The sequence below is a fragment of the Coturnix japonica genome, chromosome 2, assembly GCF_054131305.1.
Source record: "Coturnix japonica strain WE chromosome 2, WE-NBRP24, whole genome shotgun sequence".
Lineage (NCBI taxonomy): Eukaryota > Metazoa > Chordata > Aves > Galliformes > Phasianidae > Coturnix > Coturnix japonica.
In genome coordinates, this window is record NC_140664.1 from 127,725,172 (window position 1) to 127,743,983 (window position 18,812).

At 39.2% G+C, this 18,812-nt stretch overlaps 1 protein-coding gene across 9 annotated transcripts in view; it reads left to right on the top strand.

The window, feature by feature from the left end:
* Window positions 1–15,892, top strand: part of CREM (cAMP responsive element modulator) — a 30,568-nt gene extending 14,676 nt beyond the window's left edge. For 2 of the 9 annotated variants that reach the window (XM_015853109.3, XM_015853105.3), the window contains exons 4-7: window positions 63–199; window positions 4,297–4,485; window positions 11,695–11,851; window positions 13,510–14,641. In XM_015853109.3, coding sequence (XP_015708595.2) covers window positions 63–199; window positions 4,297–4,485; window positions 11,695–11,851; window positions 13,510–13,654 — 628 coding nt within the window. In that variant the 3' untranslated portion in view covers window positions 13,655–14,641. Of the gene's footprint in view, window positions 1–62; window positions 200–4,296; window positions 4,486–7,826; window positions 7,908–11,694; window positions 11,852–13,387; window positions 14,642–15,868 lie in introns of those variants that run through there. The other 7 variants (XM_085538914.1, XM_015853106.3, XM_085538917.1 and 4 more) reach the window with 5 other exon arrangements.
* Window positions 15,893–18,812: the final 2,920 nt, after the last annotated feature.

Below are 18,812 nucleotides of genomic sequence, written 5' to 3' on the forward strand. Positions count from 1 at the left end.
GACTTAACGTCTCATGGGTATGGAATTTGAAATATATAAAATGATTTCTTTTTCTCTTTCAGAAAAATTTTGAATGAACTCTCTTCAGATACTCCTGCAATCCCAAAGATTGATGAAGAAAAGTCAGAAGAAGAAGGAGCTGGAATTTCTCCACTGTCCATGCCAAGCAGCCTGTATCATTCTAGCACGGGGCAATTCAGTATGTTTGCAAAGATACTGTGTTTTGTTGCAGAACAAAATAAGAACTATTTTTTTTTGTTGTTGTTGTTCTTAAAGCTCTGTAATGAAATAGAGATCTCAGTCTTCTCAGACAACTTCTATACTTATAATTAATCCTGATTTTTTATATTTAATTTCTCCTTATGTGAACGCAAAAAACCTTTAGTCTCTTTCCTTTAGTGTTTGTTGATTACTTGATTTAGTCCTTCTGGAATTCCTATGCATTAAAAGTGTGGAGGTGAGGCCTGGGTGGTGTGCCAGATGTTGGCAGTGGTCTGCATTGTTTGTGAATGTGCAGTGTTATAAATCCCTGCAGTCTCTTAGTCCCGTGATTTGCTGCGTATTGGTGCTATTCATAAAATGACAATTAGTGAAGTAGTTTTTTATACTGTGGGATTGGAGTATGAATTTTTTTCTTTCTCTCTTATTGACACATTTTAAGTCTGTCTGAACTGCAGCTTTAACCTAAACTGTTGTCTTCAACATTTGATACTTCATCCAAAATCAAGTTCCGAGTTCTATAGATCTTGACTTTTTTCATTTCTTTGTTTGTGTTTAAAACACATCATAGCTCACTCCTCATAGCTTCTTGTGATTAATCATTTATCATCTAAGGGATACCTTTCTAATAGCTTTTTATTTATTTATTTTTCATTTTACAGTGCTTCGCTCCTTCAAGTTTTTTACTTTTTTTTTGTTTTAATTACCTTTCTTTGTGTAGGCACCCTGAAATGCAGGTATTATTCCTTTCATGTAATGACAGGAAAATTGGAAAAGGTGTGTTGTTTTCTGAAAAGGTCTTTTGAAAACAGAGGACATCTACTAAAACATTAACAGCAGAGTATAAAGATAGAACAGCTCCCCCTGTGCCATTTGCCAGTCACCTTTCTTCAGTGGTTTTTACTTTGTACAACTGAAGTCTTTATATATCTGAGACAGCAGACTTTGCATATATCTACTCTTCTGCATAGAAAGTAATGTTGCTTGGACTTTGTTAGCATCTGAAGTGCTCTTTTCCAAGAATTTCTTGCTATGCTAAGTGACAGTTATCCAGTCCAGCTACCCTTGATCAAGATATTTGTGTGTGTGTGTGTGTGTGTGTGTGTGTGTGTGTGTGCTGGTGGTATTTTGTTTGGTTGGTTTTGGTATAGCTTTAGAAGAATATGCACTGTTTCTAGGCTCAAAAAGAAAGTTCTATGGAGTTTACAGTATGCTCTAGTGAGCCTTCAAATCTTCTGGGCTTTGGATTTCTTAGTCACATATTCCTCTGGGAAACCAGACTTGTGGTTTAACTAGCTGTATCTCACTTACTAAATTAAAGGATGTTTTAGCTTTAGCACGGACCAAACACAGGGGAATGAATGAAACTGAATGAAAAAAACTCAGTACACTTGATTTTTGATGTAAAGTATTGGCAGTATTTTTAAGAGAACGGTCTCTAAGAGCATTTATTTAATGTGTTCTCAAATGTAAAGAGACATTGCTTCAGGATGTCAGTCCTTCCAGGTCCTGCTGATTCTGGCTCAAAAAAATCATTTTGAGAGAATTCATTTTGAGAGCCTTGTCTTCCCAGAAGTGGCTTTCATATCCAACTCATTAGTTTGATATTTGATGGAAAAAATTACATCAAACCCTTCTTAGATGCTGCTCATTGCCCTCAAAGATACTGCTTGTCAGAAGGGTTTAGATTTGAGGTTGGATTCAAGTGCTAACAAGGTTGGTCATCTCCTTGTAGTAGATGCTGTCCTAATTTGGAAAGCATGGCTCACCCCTGGTTCTTACAGTTATAAGGCACACATCCACAGCATTTCTAAGCAGCTGTGCTGTTGGCTGCCCATGATTCTGAGCAACTGCTATCAGCGATACCCATGGACACTGTGCCGGAATGCAACGTCCCCAAGTTGATTTCAGCCTGGATATGAGGCAGGAGCTTGCTACGTGTATCTATTTTACCTTTGTTTCCCGTTAGTAGTTTTTCCATCTGTTTATCATGATTGTTTCTTAGTTCATAAAGCTTTTTGTGCTGTGCGTGGCAGTGGAGAACTGCTCTCACAGTGTCACTGTAGCGAACTGTACTGTGGCCTGATTTAAAAAAAAAAAAAACAACACAAAAACATGTTACTGAATTTACTGGTTTCTTATTTTCTCTACTGTTTTCCATATTCCTGTGTAGAAGAGGCAGAATAGCTGAAAATGTGGTCTTGACTGTATTTTGGTGGCTGGAGATATGGAATGAGTATTTTTTGAAGAACCAGATAAGTAAATGTATCCTAAAACCAAATATATTGTCTCTGTTATCAGCAGTGATGCCTGTTCTTTCCTTATTTTACACCAGCCAAAATGCTGTGTTGCCATGGTTGCCAGATACCATTTTCCTTAGAACTTGGCTTGGCTTGTGGAAGCAGACAGGCTGATGGGCACAACCAGCTAGATAGAATATCTTTCCCTATTACAACCATCAACAGGGATGTTGATCTTTCTGTAAGGAAAATATATACCTTTTTGTAAGGTGCTATCTTGTATGCAAGCCATGTAGCCTGTTTTGGCTACGAAATGACTCTAATGGCTGTAGTCATACTGGTTATTGAATACTGGAAAAAATTGGTTTTCTTCGCCTGTGTTGGTGGCCAAAACATGCAAGAGTTATTTGCATAGTTGGTGTCTGGGGGTGTGTGTGCATGTGTGTGTGTGTGAGAATCAGTTGCCCTCCCCCTTCCTTTCTCCCTCTTTGTGCAATTTCTCATGTTGTTCCAGGGGCAATGCAGGGAAAATGAAAGTAACAAGTTATTTTGCCATCTGTTTGGATTTTTTCTTAGGATGGATTTTTAACAATTGAAGAATTAGGAAATGTACTGGGAAAGAGCAGCTTCTAGTTTCTTTTCCCTGTCTTGGAAGAGAAGGAAATATTTAACCTCTTTCTGAATTAGAGGTGAATTTGCTTTGAAGGGCAAAAAAGGCATCATCTTGCTCATTCATTTCTCTTCTTGTTATGCCTTATGGAACCTGCATGTAGTGTGCATCCAGTTATATGTGACACAGTTGACTAATCCACTATTGTCAAGGCAAATCATCTGGTATCAGAGGTCCACCTCTAAAATTTGTGTGGGTATTTAACAAATCACGTCAGATGCCCAGAGCTGAACATGCAGGAGTGACACCATCAAGTATCACCAACTTGACCATGAAATCAAAGGAGTTATCAGTCCTGAATCAGTAGTTGTGTGTCATGTTTCTCACACCACTTCAAAAACAATGATGGTGTTTGTAGTTTTAAGTAGCCTTCTGGGGAGAATTATGTTCATAGCTTCTTGGGAATTGGGTTCTCTTTTAAATGTTCCGGGAACTTTTTTTCTGCTCTTCTGAAAACAATGCTAACTTCAAGAGGAACATACAATTAACAAACCACAGGAAATTTTGTGTTTGTCTGAATATTTAACTGTGCCAAGCAACCTGCCTATTACACAGCATTATTTTCCTATGGGGAAAATGTATTTTTCTTATTGTTGACCACATGGAAACAGAACTTCATTCTGTTTCTCTTTTTATGTAAGAATCTGAACCGCTTTTTAAATCTTGGAGCAATGTTGATGGCCTAAACTGTCAATTAAACTGGGAAAAGGAGGCAGAGTGAGTGTGAGATGAATTGTACTTTACTCTAGGTGACCTTTGTTTTATGTTGTGATTTGTTAAAGATTTTTTTGAAATAACCTTTTTACATTAATATTTAGAACAGCAGTTCTTTATGGCTAGGAGTTACTAGTCTCTTTTTTCCCCCTTGCATTAAGACTATCATAGGACCATTAATATTGCTGAACATACAGAGGAAATATGTGGGCTTCTGTTGTTTTTTTTCTGTTAGACACACAGCATGCACTACATAACGGGCATTATATTTGTGGATGTCAGCATTAAGGTTATATACTTTTTAGAAATGATTTTTTTTAAACACAATTGCTCTTTAAGCAAGGAGAGAACCTGTTGTCTTAGCAAACCATGTTTATTCTCAGAAGGAAAATGCACTTTAGCATGTTGTATATCTTTCTATTGCCTAACCTGCCTTTTTCTTTTTATGTTTAGTTGCTATAACTCCAGGTGGTGCAATCCAAATTTCGAATCCACCTTCTGATGGTGCCCAGGGACTGCAGACATTAACAATGACGAATTCAGGAGCTCCTCAGCCGGGTGCTACCATTGTGCAATACGCAGCACAGTCATCAGATGGTACACAACAGTTTTTTGTCCCTGGAAGCCAACTTGTTGTTCAAGGTATAGTTTATTAGTCTACTGCATTTTTCTTTTTGTTCATATAAAATGTTTATCCTGAATAGACTTTTCATATTGTGTTCAGGGTATCGTGCTATGAAATACTTACATTTATGTATACCAACATGGAAGATAGTCTTATAAGGAGACTGAGTTTGGGAAGGAAGCCATTTCTGTGGATCAAAAAAGCTATTAGGAGAAAATAACAGGATAAAATTACCCTCTGCTTTTCATTTCCTTGTTCAGACTTCAAGTGACATGCTTAATTGAAGTAAAGATGCTGTTGCAACCTCATCATCTCAGTTCAAACTGTATCTCATTTAGTACAGAAAACTACTTCGTTTTTTTTTTCAGCAGTTTGTCTTTGTACAACACAGTTTCTGAAGTTACTTGGAAGACTGTAAGGCTATTTTTAGGGCAGAATTGCCTTGCAACTTTTAATTTTCTGTAATTAAAAAGGAGATCCTCTCTTGAAGGTAATTTGCTCCCTGAAGAATACTTTTTAGGTTCTGTGAAATGTACATGTCAATACAGTGAATTCTTAAACCTTTCTGTAGTTTATCTAGGATTTTCTTTCTGTTCACTGTTTCCATTCATTCAGAAGTGCTGAAGGAGATAAAGAATCAAGCCTATCTTGGATTCTGACCAATGCCAAGGAAAGCAAAGTTGTGATTTTAAGTTACTTTCTGGAAACTTTGGAAATGCAGACAGTGTCTTCTGTATAGGGACACTAAAATAATGGTTGCTATGGAACCAAATGCTAAATATGTGTTCATGGAGTGGATAAGGGTCATTGACTACATACAGATGGATATAGAATCTTCTAGTCCAACTTCCTTGCAGTGGGCAGGGATACCTCTTAGGGATACCCACTGCCTCTAGTAGTGGGTTGCCCAAAGTCCAGGCCTTGAACACCTCCAGGGATGGGGCATCCACAGCTCCACTGGTGACCAGTTCCAGTGCCTCACTGCTCTCTGTGTAAAGATTTTCTCCCTTGGATCTAATCTAAACCTACCTTGTTTTAGTGTGAGATGAATGGTGAAGTCCAGATTAAGGATTTTTTCACCCTAGTATAGATGTTTAGAGTAAGTTTTAAGTGTCTTTTCTTTCTATGCTATAAAGGAAGTTCAGTGTGTAAAGCTAATACCTTGTAAATACTTGAACTTGTTGAAACAGTACCAACTAGTGTACCAAACCTGATTTTTTCTGTTGCTTCTGGTTAATTATTTGCTGAAATACAGTGTCTTTCTAATACTTATATAAAGCATTTCAAGGAAACTTTAAGACTGTAATATGAAGAACCCTGAAACGTAATATGAAGAACCCTGAAACAAAATGTTAGCTTTCACAGTGCGAACAATGTTGTTATATCTGCCTTAAGTGTTACCAGGAATACGTTCTTAGCAAAGCCTAAAGACCCAAATCTGTTTTTTCTCCATAGAAATTTCCCATACTAGTAGTGGAACGTTTTTGAGTGTATCTCACCTGCAATGGAAGCTTTCCAAATGGATTCAGAGATGATTACTGAATACCTGTTGTGTCTGTTTCTGGAAGCTTCTAGATAATTAAAACTGAATTGATTTGTTTTCTGTTCATGCTCAGAGAGTTTCTGGAGTTTCCTAGAGTTTATTTGGCCCAAACGCTGATGCTTTAGTGAGGTTTACAGTTGTTGATGCTGAAGAAAAATTCTACTTGAAATATAAAGGAAAAAATATCAGAGGGAACAGTAAGTGAGCATGATCTCAGAAATGATCACAACGTAAGAGTTTCAAATTATTGTACGCTCTGTTCATGCTCATCTGGAGCACATTAAAAAAAAAAAAAAAAGGATGTGAAAACTGAGAATGTTTAAGCTAAGAGAGATTTGTTCTGATGAGCTCATATCATTAATAAACCTGAGTTACTCGCGATGGAGTGAAACCATGGGGTAGTGGGTTCTTACTGTGGGTCCCATTGATTGGTATGTCAGAAATGGAGGTATATAATTTATGAACATTTGTTATATACACTTGATAGTTCTCTGCACACCTGATACGGTGATAGCGTATATTATAATAGAAAAACAGCATTCTGCTTAGTAAACTTTCAACTTCAACCTGTGCTTGATGTTTCTCTGAGGGCTTGTGATTAAATTGAGGGATGAATATAAAAGGGCAGAGATCCCTGAGTGATCCCACTGAGTGATACTTTGTTAGCTACCAATTTATGTTCATTGGAAAAATGGGGTGGTTCTGATGTCCTGATGGTTTCCTAAGAGGGATCCAGGGTTTTTCTGCCAGCTGAAGGAAATAAAGTGTGTAATTATTAGTGAAAATGAGTTTTGGAAAGTTGCATCCAATGGTATTCTGTTGGGATCAAGGTGTGTTTTCATAACATGAAATATTTGAGAGATCTGTGGCTGGTACTTCTTGTGTGCTTCAGTTCTGATGTTCTGTTCATGTGACACTGAAGCAGTCCCAGAATGACAAGGAGAATCCTTCATTGCACTGATGCTTTCATTTTTGATGTCCTTGGCGTCGTTCCACAGCTGATGAATTATCAGTCTAAATTAGTTTATCACGGACAAAGGCTTGAATTGTGGGCTATGCTGTGTGTGCAGAAAAGTGCCTGGACTGCGGGTCTGAAGCAAAAGCTTTCGTAAAGCTGAGGTGGTTGTTTATTGATTTATTTATTTTCATAAGCCAGCCAGTTCCCTTCCACTTCCTTTTGAAAAGGAGGGGTAGGTGAAGGGGTTGCCCTTATTCGGGGTGACTGTTCTGCCTGATGGAGCATCTGAAATCCCTGGAGCTTTCTTCAGTCTCTTCTGAAGCTTTTAATTGCAATGAAACGAGTGGGCTGTGGTGTCCCCCCGAGGAGCTGTATGTAGCCTTTCATTTACGTGTTTGTTAGGGCTTGTTAGGTGCTCCTGCCGTACACGGCTGTGTGAGTTCTGCCTTCTGGTGGAGCTGCTCGAACCAAAACAATCGCACGTGTCTCTTTAAGATGTTGCTGTTTGCTGTCCAATTGTGATTTAATCCTTCTGAATCATTTATGAGTTCTGGAGTCACTTTTAATTTCTGTCGGTTGGTGCTGTGAATCTTGGTCTTGTTTTCCAGCCAGCTCTGTGGTGGTGAGTGCATTCTGTAGCTTTATGTATAATTGAAGGCAAGAGAACAAAGCTGGGCTTACAGAAATACGGAAGGGGAAAAAAAAAACGTTTACTGGAAAAGCAGCAGTTGTTTGGGCTGCAGTTTCAGTGAGCTGTTCCAGTGACAGAGCATATTAATGACAGTGGTAGGCAAGTGAGGTCACTGTGATGTCAGTGCTCTTGCTTGTAATCCTGCACATGCTTGCTAGTTTGGAGCAGTTCATGCTGAGCTCTGGGAGAGGAGCAGGAGAACTGTGCGTGCAGGGGCTGAGCATGGCTGTTACAGGAGATGAAACAGGTAAACGTTTTGTTAGTCTTTTACTGGGCATTGTGGCTGTTTAAGCAGTGCTTACTTGGCGTTTGTGACATTTTTCTTTTGAACTTGTTGCTGTAACTCTTTAATCTCTCACAACTGGCACAGATGGATTCCGGCTCTGTCTGGGCAGTATTGGGACTCGGTCTAATTTTAACACTTTCATTTTGGGGGAAGAAATTTGTGTGAGTTATTACACGGATTAATGCAGGTAATGAAGCTTTAATGTTTGATGGAGGATTCTGTTGAAAAAAAAATCCAGCACTCTTTGAAATCCTTTAATACAGAGATAGTGGCTGTGTTTGTCATTGTGTATTTTATTCTGTAGAAATGACGCTGCCTTTTTGTTTAGCAATAAACCCTGTAGATTCAGTAGCTAGAAGAGGCTCAAGCATGGCTGTAAGAGAAAGGTGTATGTTGTTACAGTGATGTAAATAAACCCTTATACTTTCCTTATAAAGGACAACTGTGAATGTAAGCAGGTAGGAAAGCAGCAGTTTCAAGTATTGCAACGCCTGCGTGTTTTCTCCTCTGCTGTTGAAATGGTCTGTTCCTCCACTAATTGAGTTCAAAAGGCTGACGTCATTAGGCTTCCTGGAATCGTGTTGCAGTAGGGAACTGGAAAAGTTAAACTCCAAACAAGATACACATTGACGTCAGCCCCAAGTCATGCTGTGATTTAGTCAGTTCCTTTCTGCTTCGTCAATTGCCTCCGGCCGAGCAGTAACATTAACCAGTTTGCAGCCGGTCCCTACGTGCTGCTCAGTGCTGGCGTCTATTTTTTTCATCAGCCTGAAGATACTTATCTTCTCTGAGTCCATGTTTTGTGTTCTTATGCTCAGAGGAATAGTGATTCACGCCTTGCTTAGCTAGTTCAGTGGTGAATTTCAAAGCCCTCTGATAATTTAGTCCTATCATTATGACTCAGAGGAAGGGAGCATAGATACACTAATGCATAGCATGTATCACGTCTTTTTCTCCTGGGAAGCCACTGTAACTGGTGCAGGGATGCTCTCTAGTGTTCAGAAAGTTCTTTTCTCCTAGAGCTTGCTATTACAAAGTGTTGGATTTATCCTCTCTCTCTCTCTCTCTCTCTCTCTCTCTCTATCTCTCTCTCTATATATACATATATATAAAACCTTTTTTTTTAAGGTTTCTGTTACCAAGGTAGCTGTGCTCTGTTTTTGTGTTTTCCTGCTAAGAACCTTCTTTCTCTAAGTCTCAACTAAAAGCTGCAGTGTTCTAAGACTTGCTTTTTCCTCTTGCAATTTTAAAGAAGAAAAAAAATAAAATAAAAGGACGCTGTGGGTCGATGTACCAGGGGAAATGCACCAATTCCAGGTCGGTTAACACGCTCAGCCCTATATCTGGTGTGCAGCAGTGCCCTTAAAGCCCCATGCAGTTTCATTAGAAATGGGCACTGATCTTACAGACATGTTGGCCTGGATCAAGGTGTGGGTTTTAGTCTCATATGCAGACATGGAAGGTACCCTTCTACATAGTACATCTATATAATAGACTTAAACAGTATGAATTTTTTAAGGGTATTTTGTCCTTTTTAAAGTCTGTTCTGTCTCTACTACAGTCTATTTGAAGAGAAACAGTACTTTATTGTAATGTTTAAAGCCATTACAAACAATTTTGCAGAATTAGAAATAATCACTTTGCAATATATATATCATTTACTTCCTTGTAAAACAAATGTTACTGTGGCGGTCTATAGCACCAAAATAATTATCAGTTACCACACTTGTAGATTCATAAGCGAGGCAGTTGTTAGGCAGGGCTGGGCACTTTGGAAGCTGGTCAAATTACTGGTGCGCTGTGTTGTTGCTTACTGTGTGCTTGCTGATCACAGCTGAGATAGGGGGGGCTCGCTTCTTTGACTGTGCGGTAGGTACTTTATTGCAGAGTCCTTAGAGCACCAACAGTAAGTGCTGCTGGCGAACATCCGAGGGGAGATGAGGCACAGGCAGCAAAGCAGCTGGTGCTGCCAGGTGGAGGTGACCTGGGTTATGAGTCTTTCCCCGTGACCTGATCTACTAAATGCTTCACTTTGATTTTTAATGAGATCCTTTTCCTTTTGTGAAGAAAGACAGAGAAAGGTAGTTCTTTCAGTAGTGTTTATGAAATGCATGTAATGTGGAGAGTGAGCCTAGAGGGTCTCTAAAATTCCATTTTTGTTAATACCAAACTGAAGTTATGTTTCCTTGACATAGCTGGGGCTGCTAGCAGATGGGGAGGACTCAAAGCAAGGGTTAAGTCATTCAGTGATACATGAGAAGACCAAGGCTGCTGGGCCATGCTCCAAGGCTGTCCTCCACCGAGTTCTTTGCCTGCCCAGCCCCAGCAGATCAGATCCCTGCTGCAGCTGAGCTGACAGCTCTGTGCCCCTGTGACCTGCTGGGCTGCAAGGAGAGAGGGGGGGGGGAGGGGGGGGGGAAGTGAGGCTGCTTAAGCGGATGGTGGGGTTTGAGACGTGGCTGTGACTCAGCACAGTGCACAAACTTTAAAAGATTAATAGTATATAGATATATACATGCTTAAGTTGAGGATTTGAATTTGGTTCTTTTTTTTTTCTCCTGATGTTCAGTGATGTCTCTTTACTGCTCTACCTGCCAGCGTCCTCCAAACTGTTTTTGTCTGCCCGCAGCAGGGGGCTGGAGCTAATTGATCTTTAATGCCACTTCCAACCCACGCCATTCTGTGGTTCTATGATTTTATTTTTGTGATATTTTTGCTGACCCTTTAATACTCCTTTATGTATGAAATGAGTATAGCAGCCCCTGGAATGTTGTTTTATATTTGTTTTTATGACAGAAGTGGACGTTGTGCTGTTTGATGGTGTGAATTACTTAGGAGTTGAATGGGCAAATACTTGCTTAAAATTTTACGGGGATAATTTTTTGACTTATTTTTTTTTCTATGTCAGACAAGACAGGAACTGAGGATGCCTGTCTCATAGTGCTTGAAAGTAGAAACACGTAGTGCAGGAACAAAGTATTTTAGAAATATAGAAATGAGATGCATATATCAGAAAGCTGCTGAATTGCAGATCAGATTTCAGATCTACATGTAGCATGGGAGAGCTCAAAATGGGCAGGCTCAGGGGGTGAACTTTTGCACTTTACTGCATGGCTACACCTCTTCCTGTGTAACAGCCACTCCTTTCTCTTGCCTGCTAGTGCCTCAGCATCCCATTTGTGGTCCTCCTGCTCAAGGAATGTGCTCCTGTTCACTATGTGTATATGTTCATTTCCATTTTGTCAACAGCAGCTCTCACCAGTTTTCCAACTGCTGCCAGATTGCTGGTAGGGCTGGGGCTGTCACGGAAGAGGAGAAAGCTGACTCCCATGTCAGCTGTTAGAGGACAGCCATAGCGTATCACCCTCGGTGGCTGTGCCAGGAGCACCATCTTTTTGTGGAACTGTACCAGTAGGAAATTAGAGTGGATGCTCTGGCAACATTTCTCTAACACTTTTCCCTGTGTTGTTTGCAAAGAGCCACGTGGAAGCTTTCACAAACTTCATTCTGGCTGGCTGGTGGGACCACGTGCTGGATCAGTTTAGGTGATTCATTTTAGAGTATAGAAATGAAAGCTACTAAGATAATGCACTAAAGTAAGTTGTGATAATACAGGTGATATTACATGTGAGATACTTGGTGTGGTAGGAATCACGGGTTACTCATCAACAGAAATCTCTTCTATCTAATGAGACTTTTGTATGATTCTTTTTTGCCATAAAGTTTTACGTGTGATTCTTTAATACAGCTGCCACTGGAGACATGCCATCTTACCAGCTTCGGACTCCCACTACTAACTTACCTCAGGGAGTGGTAATGGCAGCCTCACCAGGGGCTCTGCATAGTCCTCAGCAGCTGGCAGAAGAGGCAACACGCAAGAGGGAGCTGCGACTTATGAAAAACAGGTAAGAACACATCATTAAAAGCTGCTGTTGGGCAAGTAAAAACCCAAACATAACAAAAACAAAACTAAATTAATAAACTTGCATTCTAATGAAGTTTTTTTCTTAAAGTCATGAGCCCTGTCTGTGATGGACAAAGGGAACGCGAGAAATTCTTTGTCAAGCATTCCATATACTTAGAGCAATGATGAATATTGGCCTTATCCCCATGGATTTTTATTCTTCAATTATATGGTATTTCAAAAATCAGTATTGGTGTTGTCCATTAGTGGTCATTTTTGTAGTGATCCAGATGTATACTTGTCATTGAAAGACATTTATTTCCCACTGACAATAAAATGACCAGTATGGACATGTTTGTCTTAAAACATCCCAGGAAAGAATTGGTAAGAACAATATCTGAGAATCTATAAAGAACTGAATGATAATTATAGACTTTTCTATATGCTTGCCTCAGATAAGTTACTATACAGTGCTCCTTTCATTTAGAATATTATGTGGAGTGGCTGTATATGGTTTTAATTAGTTGGCATGAAATTGACTATATACTATAACTATCTGTCTTTATATACCTGCCTTTGTCTGCATATTCTTATTATTTTTTAGGGGATTTTTCTTCTTTTTTTAAATGCACAGCCACTTCTGTCAATGGAAATGAGATTAATGCCTCAGGAAAACATAGTTTGCTATGCAGTTCTCTAGTACACTGAATAGCCACTTGCCTTATGATTTAATTCATGGTATTGCTTTGCTCTCATGCCTGTTCTTACTTAAAATTGCTCACAGGGATTGCTGCGTTGTTGTGCTCCCCTTTGTTTTTCCACTCTATGTTTTTAAAACTAGTCTCTGTTCTGTCTCTGAAAATAACTTTACTGCAAAGTTTTGTTCTCGCAGTTTGGAAATTTGTGTAATCCCAAAACGTTTGAGGAGTGGAATCTCATTGCATATAAAATTTCTTCTATAATTGAATGCTTTTTTGAGACATGCTTCTGAAAATACTGTCTAAAGTCTTTGGTATAACAGAATTCTGAGTGGAGCTATGGGGATGGCTCTGGGCTGTCATTTGCCTACAACAAAAAGTCACTGCAATGTGTCCAGGTGGACAGTTCAAAATGCTGGCATGCTGTAGCTATTTGGTCTTCTAGTGTAGGTTGCTACGTTATGGTCATAAACTACATCAAGTTTTAAATGTGGCGTCTAGCTTTTCATCTGAAGAAAGTAGTGCTCAATTTGTGTTTTCTGAAGGTAAATTCTTTGAGTCTGAATGTAAGATTTTGAATGTGGAGGTCGTAGTCCTGGTAAATGCACAGGATGGAGCATGACTGAAAAAGGAAGCTCTGCTTTCAGTCTTGTTACCTACAGTTCAGGTCGATGTGTCATCATTTACTGTACTTTTCTCAGTTCTTCTGTGTGTTAACTCCATCATTGTATTTGTTGGTGATGAATTTGTTCCCAGTTGTTTTCATTGTTTTCAATTGCGTTTTAACCATGTTATTTCTTATGGCTGTTACATGCTGTTCTGTTTGTGCGATCCAACAGTTGGTGGTGGTGGTGGTTGTTGTTGTTATTGTGGAACCACAGGGATTGCAGGTAATTTCATTTATCCAGTCTTTGCCATACTGTGGCTGTTCCTGTAGTCATTTGCCTTGTATTGGTTCCAGGGAAGCTGCCAGAGAATGTCGCAGAAAGAAGAAAGAATATGTCAAATGTCTTGAAAATCGTGTGGCTGTGCTTGAAAACCAAAACAAGACTCTCATTGAGGAACTCAAGGCCCTCAAAGATCTTTATTGTCATAAAGCAGAATAACTGTCTTTCATTTGGACCTTTTTTATTATGAACTTTAATCAAGGCATGAGAGGAAGCAATTCTACAGATTGCCATATGAACTTGAGAAAGAGACACTTGAGGCCCTTGTGGAATCCCAGTTTTGCTTAAAGTTTTCATACTTATTTGGGAGATGCTGCAAAATTTGGAATTCAGTTGTAGTCTCCCTACTCTGCTGAGCTTTCTAATAGCATGCAAATGGCTTTTTGTTTGCACTTTTTACTTCTGCTTTTTGCAGGGAAGCTGCTAAAGAATGTCGACGTCGGAAGAAAGAATACATAAAATGTCTGGAGAGTCGTGTTGCAGTGCTAGAAGTTCAGAACCAGAAACTTATAGAGGAGCTTGAAACCCTTAAAGACATTTGCTCTTCCAAAGCAGATTAGTAAAAATATTTATTATACTGTGAACTGACCTAAAATATGTCCGGTTGCTTTATAAGGCAATACATGGCCAACATGAATTATGGCTTTCTCTGTGTCATTTATATTATATTCCAACTTCTAACATTCCCGAAATGCTTTCCTGCTTTTTGTCAATTCATAGCTCTGCTTACAGATTTTCCACGTTCCACCCTTCCACCTCCCAAGGAGCCAAATGGTTTAACAAAAACAAAAGTATCAAAGTGAAAAATCCCATGATTTCTATGAGCTGTTTCTTTGCCATATATTTACATGCTACTTTTTACATGTACTGCTAGTGTTCTGCACATACAAAATATTTTACAGCTGTTTCAAATGAATCGTAAATATAATGCATCCGGTAATACGAGAAAAATCAAATAACTCAAGGTATCTCAGGAAAGAGTTTATAAAAGAATGTTATGATTACATGTATGTATTAGCATACTGGTCTACAAATGATTTTATGACATATTTTTATATTAGTTGCTTTGTGGAAAGAAAAAGTATTGTATTGCTATCACTGAGTGCCATGGCTAAAGATAGTTTTTAATAGAATGATGTTGTTTAACCTGTGTAGTGTCTGATTTCCTTTAAACATCTGGTTATTGGCGATGCTTTTAAACCTGTGAGAGTTGGAGGGGGAAGAAGAGAACAGAAACTCCCTGACATGATGCTAAGTATATTGCAGGTATCTGAAAATGTCTGTTACGTGACTGCTGCTCACTTATATTTTCTGTAGTCTGTGAAACATTTGGTTTATTAGAAGTCTGTGTATAAAAATTCAGCTTTGCGTCCTGAATAATTTAGAGATCCTGGAGGGTTGTAGGCAGTAGGCACCTGTACTGAAGGCTGATGGCGTAGTTCTTTTTACACTTTCTGCAACGTACCAAGGGGAAGTAAAGGTGACCTAAGGAAGGAAGCTTAAAAATGAAGGGTAGCTGTCAGATGATTCATGGGGTTCCAGAATAACCTGTAGGTGAGAGCTGAAGTTTTTGTTTTTTTGATTTTTTCTTTTTTTTTTTTTTTTTTAAATAAAATTATGCTTAAGCCAGATTACAGTTTTGGTAAATGCAGTGATCCAGCTGTTCATTTTGTCAATTGCTTCTGAGTTTTTGTTTATTTCAGAAATAATCTGATGCTTGTTAGCCTGTTCAGTCTGTGAGCAGAGTATCTGGGAGCTGTGCTCGAACTAGGAGCACCATTGCCAGTGTTTGGTTCCTGCTTAAATGGGGATATACATGCGTTGAAGCAGGGGGAAGGAATTCTACCATTACTAAAATAACTACAATTTCTTCACTTAATTGAAACTGACTTTACATTTAACCCAATTCTTCCTTATACTGCTTGGGGTGTGTGGAGGGGCACATATTCTTTTAATTTAAATCTTCTTTTCTGGCACTTTCCCAAATTACTTGAAATAAACAGGATAACTTTCTCAAAACCTTTGGAAAATGCCATTGGGTACTTCAGTGAGACTATCTGTAAGAAGAGGTCGTGCCTCTCTTTTCTTGTGGCTACAGCAGCTGATTAAGGAAGGAAGCAGACTGGCTTTTGGACCCATGGGGCTCTGCTTCAGGTCTGTAACCAAAATGAAATAAAATGTGAATTATCTTCTTCACTGTGATAACTCATCCTAAGCACTAAAGTCAGTGGAAGCATCAATGTTTCTGTTGAAGATGGAGGGTAGGATGAGTATGGGCTGTTACAGGTCTATGTTGTGGCCTCTGGCCTCAACAGAAGTGTCCAGCAAATTGTTTGTTGTAGCTCTGTCACTGGAATCTGTTTTCTATTACAGGTAGGCATTGTTCCCACCTCTCTCAAGGAATCTGGAAACTAACTGGAAGAAAACTTGGGCATCTACTTCGTATCCATGTGGTCTACAGTAATTTTTTTGCTAATGCTTTCAAAACAATTAATATGTGTTTTTTATTTAAGTAAGTTCTTCAGGGGAGCTGAGGAGAAGGCTCTGTCAGCAACTGAGCTGAACTGAAATGTTCTCGGTGTGAGTTAGGTCATTCTGGAAACTCCATTTCATTTATTTCTCTGTACCAGGAAAAAGTATCCTGTTTCAGAAAAGTCCACTGCACAAAACCTGGCTCTTTTAGACTACAGCTAGGAAAAAAATACTTGACATGTTATTCCATTATTTGAAGAATTTGGCCTGATAAATCATCGGTGTTGACAGCATTACCAAAACACTTCTGTATTCCAGTGTGAGAATGCGTGAGTTTATTGGCGAGTAAGAATATTTATGTTTGGTAAATTATAACCAAGGTGCATCTTGTGGCGAAGGAAATAAACTTGCAAATGAGCAAAGGAAAGCCTGCAGAAATGCCAGGGATCTGTTGTCAAACCAACACTGGAAAAGTAGAGTACTTAGAAGTACATCCAGTTTTGTGTTAAGAAATGTGCAGTGAAAACTTTGAGAGTTCCCTAAGGCTGAGGGAAGATTTGAGGGAGAGCTCAAAGTGCCTCTGGTGTTTGTCAGAGAAACAATACCAAAATATGTATGTGAGAAAGGACTACAGGCCGGCCAGCAGTTGCCAGGTAAGTTACATTTAGAGAAGTCCATAAAATATGAAGTAAAAAAAAATGTGTTTTAGATTTGTCTTCCTCTGAAATTTAATTTTGCATTTTGAAATAGCGTCCCTGAAAGTCAAGCCATCCCTTTGCATACAATGGCTGTTGATGATTGCTGAATTATACACAGTTTTGAATTTTTCAATTATTCCAGATTTAAATGTTTAAAGTGAAGTATTGTGTACAGCACGGAGTGTGACAAAGACAGTGGGTTGCTTAGTTTCATTCAAAGACTTTGCTCTAAAACTGCCAAGTTACTCCTCCTTGGTAGCAGAGGGAAACAGCAACAATGGATTTCAATTTGCTTCAGCTGCTTTCTCATCTCTTTGTACTTCTCAGAGAAGTCATACAGGACCCCTCATGCCTACTTTGGCTCCTTCAGCAGCGTGAATGCCCAGTTGTTTAATTATGAATCTCTTTCATGAGGACTCTCATAACAGTTTGCCCCAGTGCAGTTCTTGAAGCAGGGAGCTGTTTGTATGCTGAACTGCCAGAATTAATATTTCAGATTTCCCATGCCTCAGATCTTAGTTGGATTGTTATTGTTCTCACAACAACCAGATAGCGTGCAACAAGTGGCAATCCTCAGCAAATTTATGGTACTCATTCAATATTATTTATGTGTCATAAGCCATTCTGATACAATAAAAAGCAAGCTAACTAAGTCTGACTTACTGCTAAACTAAATTAAAAGTGTTTACTGTCCTGGAGATGTGTTCACTCTTTGTCTTACTTGACGGCCTTGTCATGTGGTTGGATAAGTAGGGGAAGAACCTACTTCCCTGATGAAAACATGGCTCTGAGCTCTGGATGCTGCTGTAATTTCTGTTGGAATCTGATTCTAATTAAGATTTGTGAACTCAAAGGCTTGGTGGATACAGGAGAAAAGCCCTTTGGGCACAATATTATTCTTATTACAGAATGGTAGGTGTTGGGAGGGACCTCTGGAGGTCATCAAGTCCAACCCCCTGCTAAGCAGGTTCCCTGCAGTAGCTGATGTAGAAAAGCACCCAAGTGGGTTTTGAGTATTTCTAGAGAAGGAGACTCCAGAAGCTCTCAGGGCAGCTGGTTTGTGCCCATTGGCCCTTGTTCAGAGACATGAGCCTGACTTGATTACAAGAGATTTTGAGCACTGTCTGAGCTGTAAATTGTCAGATTTTTTATTTATTTATTTATTTTTTTCCTGTAACAATTAGAAAGGCTCAAATAATTGATTTATTTTTCTGTAAGAAAGTAATATCTCTGTAGTACAAAACTATTTTCCCTTTGTGAGCCCATGCAATTATTCGCAAATTTATTCGAGACAGCTGGAGAATCTGCTTTTCCTTTATAGGAAGGTGCACACAAACATGCTTGGATATTGTTTTCATCTATAACTTCATGTTGCTCAGGTGAAATGGTCTCTTCAGGAATGTCTTCAGCCTCCTGGACAGGTAGGTGATGAGAAGTGTCGTGTTCTGCTTCCTCTTACACTACAGTTTTGACACAGCTGTGTTCTTCTGCATCTGAACAGGGAGGTGGGGGGAACAGAGTTAGAAACCTCAAGGCTTCAGGGCAGAGCTCTCTTGACTTGCCTGAGCTGTTGTGAGCTGGGAAAACTGGAATTAAAATCAGTGTATTGAGTAGGTGTGAGCTTGCAGCTTTTATTTCTTTACTTTGAATTGTTTGTTCCCATGGATTTTGCAGGATCTGTTTGCGGTTTTTCTCCTCGCACTGATTTAGGCCTAAAGTCTGTATGCTTTGTCATCCATCCCTCCCTTAGTTCTCTGTATTTCCCTCTGTTTTCAAACCATAATGCCGATGTGTACTGTTATCCTACAGACATTGGTGTAACAGCCAGATCCACTGTGATCTTCTGTTCTGAACGGAGTAGCGCTTCAAAGGAAGCAGCAGCTGTTTTGGGTTGCCTCATGTTGCAACTGTTCTTTTCCATCTCACTTCAGGTTTTGTGTTTGCTTGTGTACGTGAGAAGAATGTGTTGAACGCTGATGCTGAGCTGTTAAGCAGCTGATAGAAGTAGCTGCATTTTAGTTGTCAACATTCTCATATAAAATGTGTTCATTTGGGGCAACAGACTTTATTTAGTTAAAGATTTTTAAGGCGCTATGAGGCTCTTCTAGAGGAGGAGTAATAATGATTTATTCCTGTGGAAGTTTTAC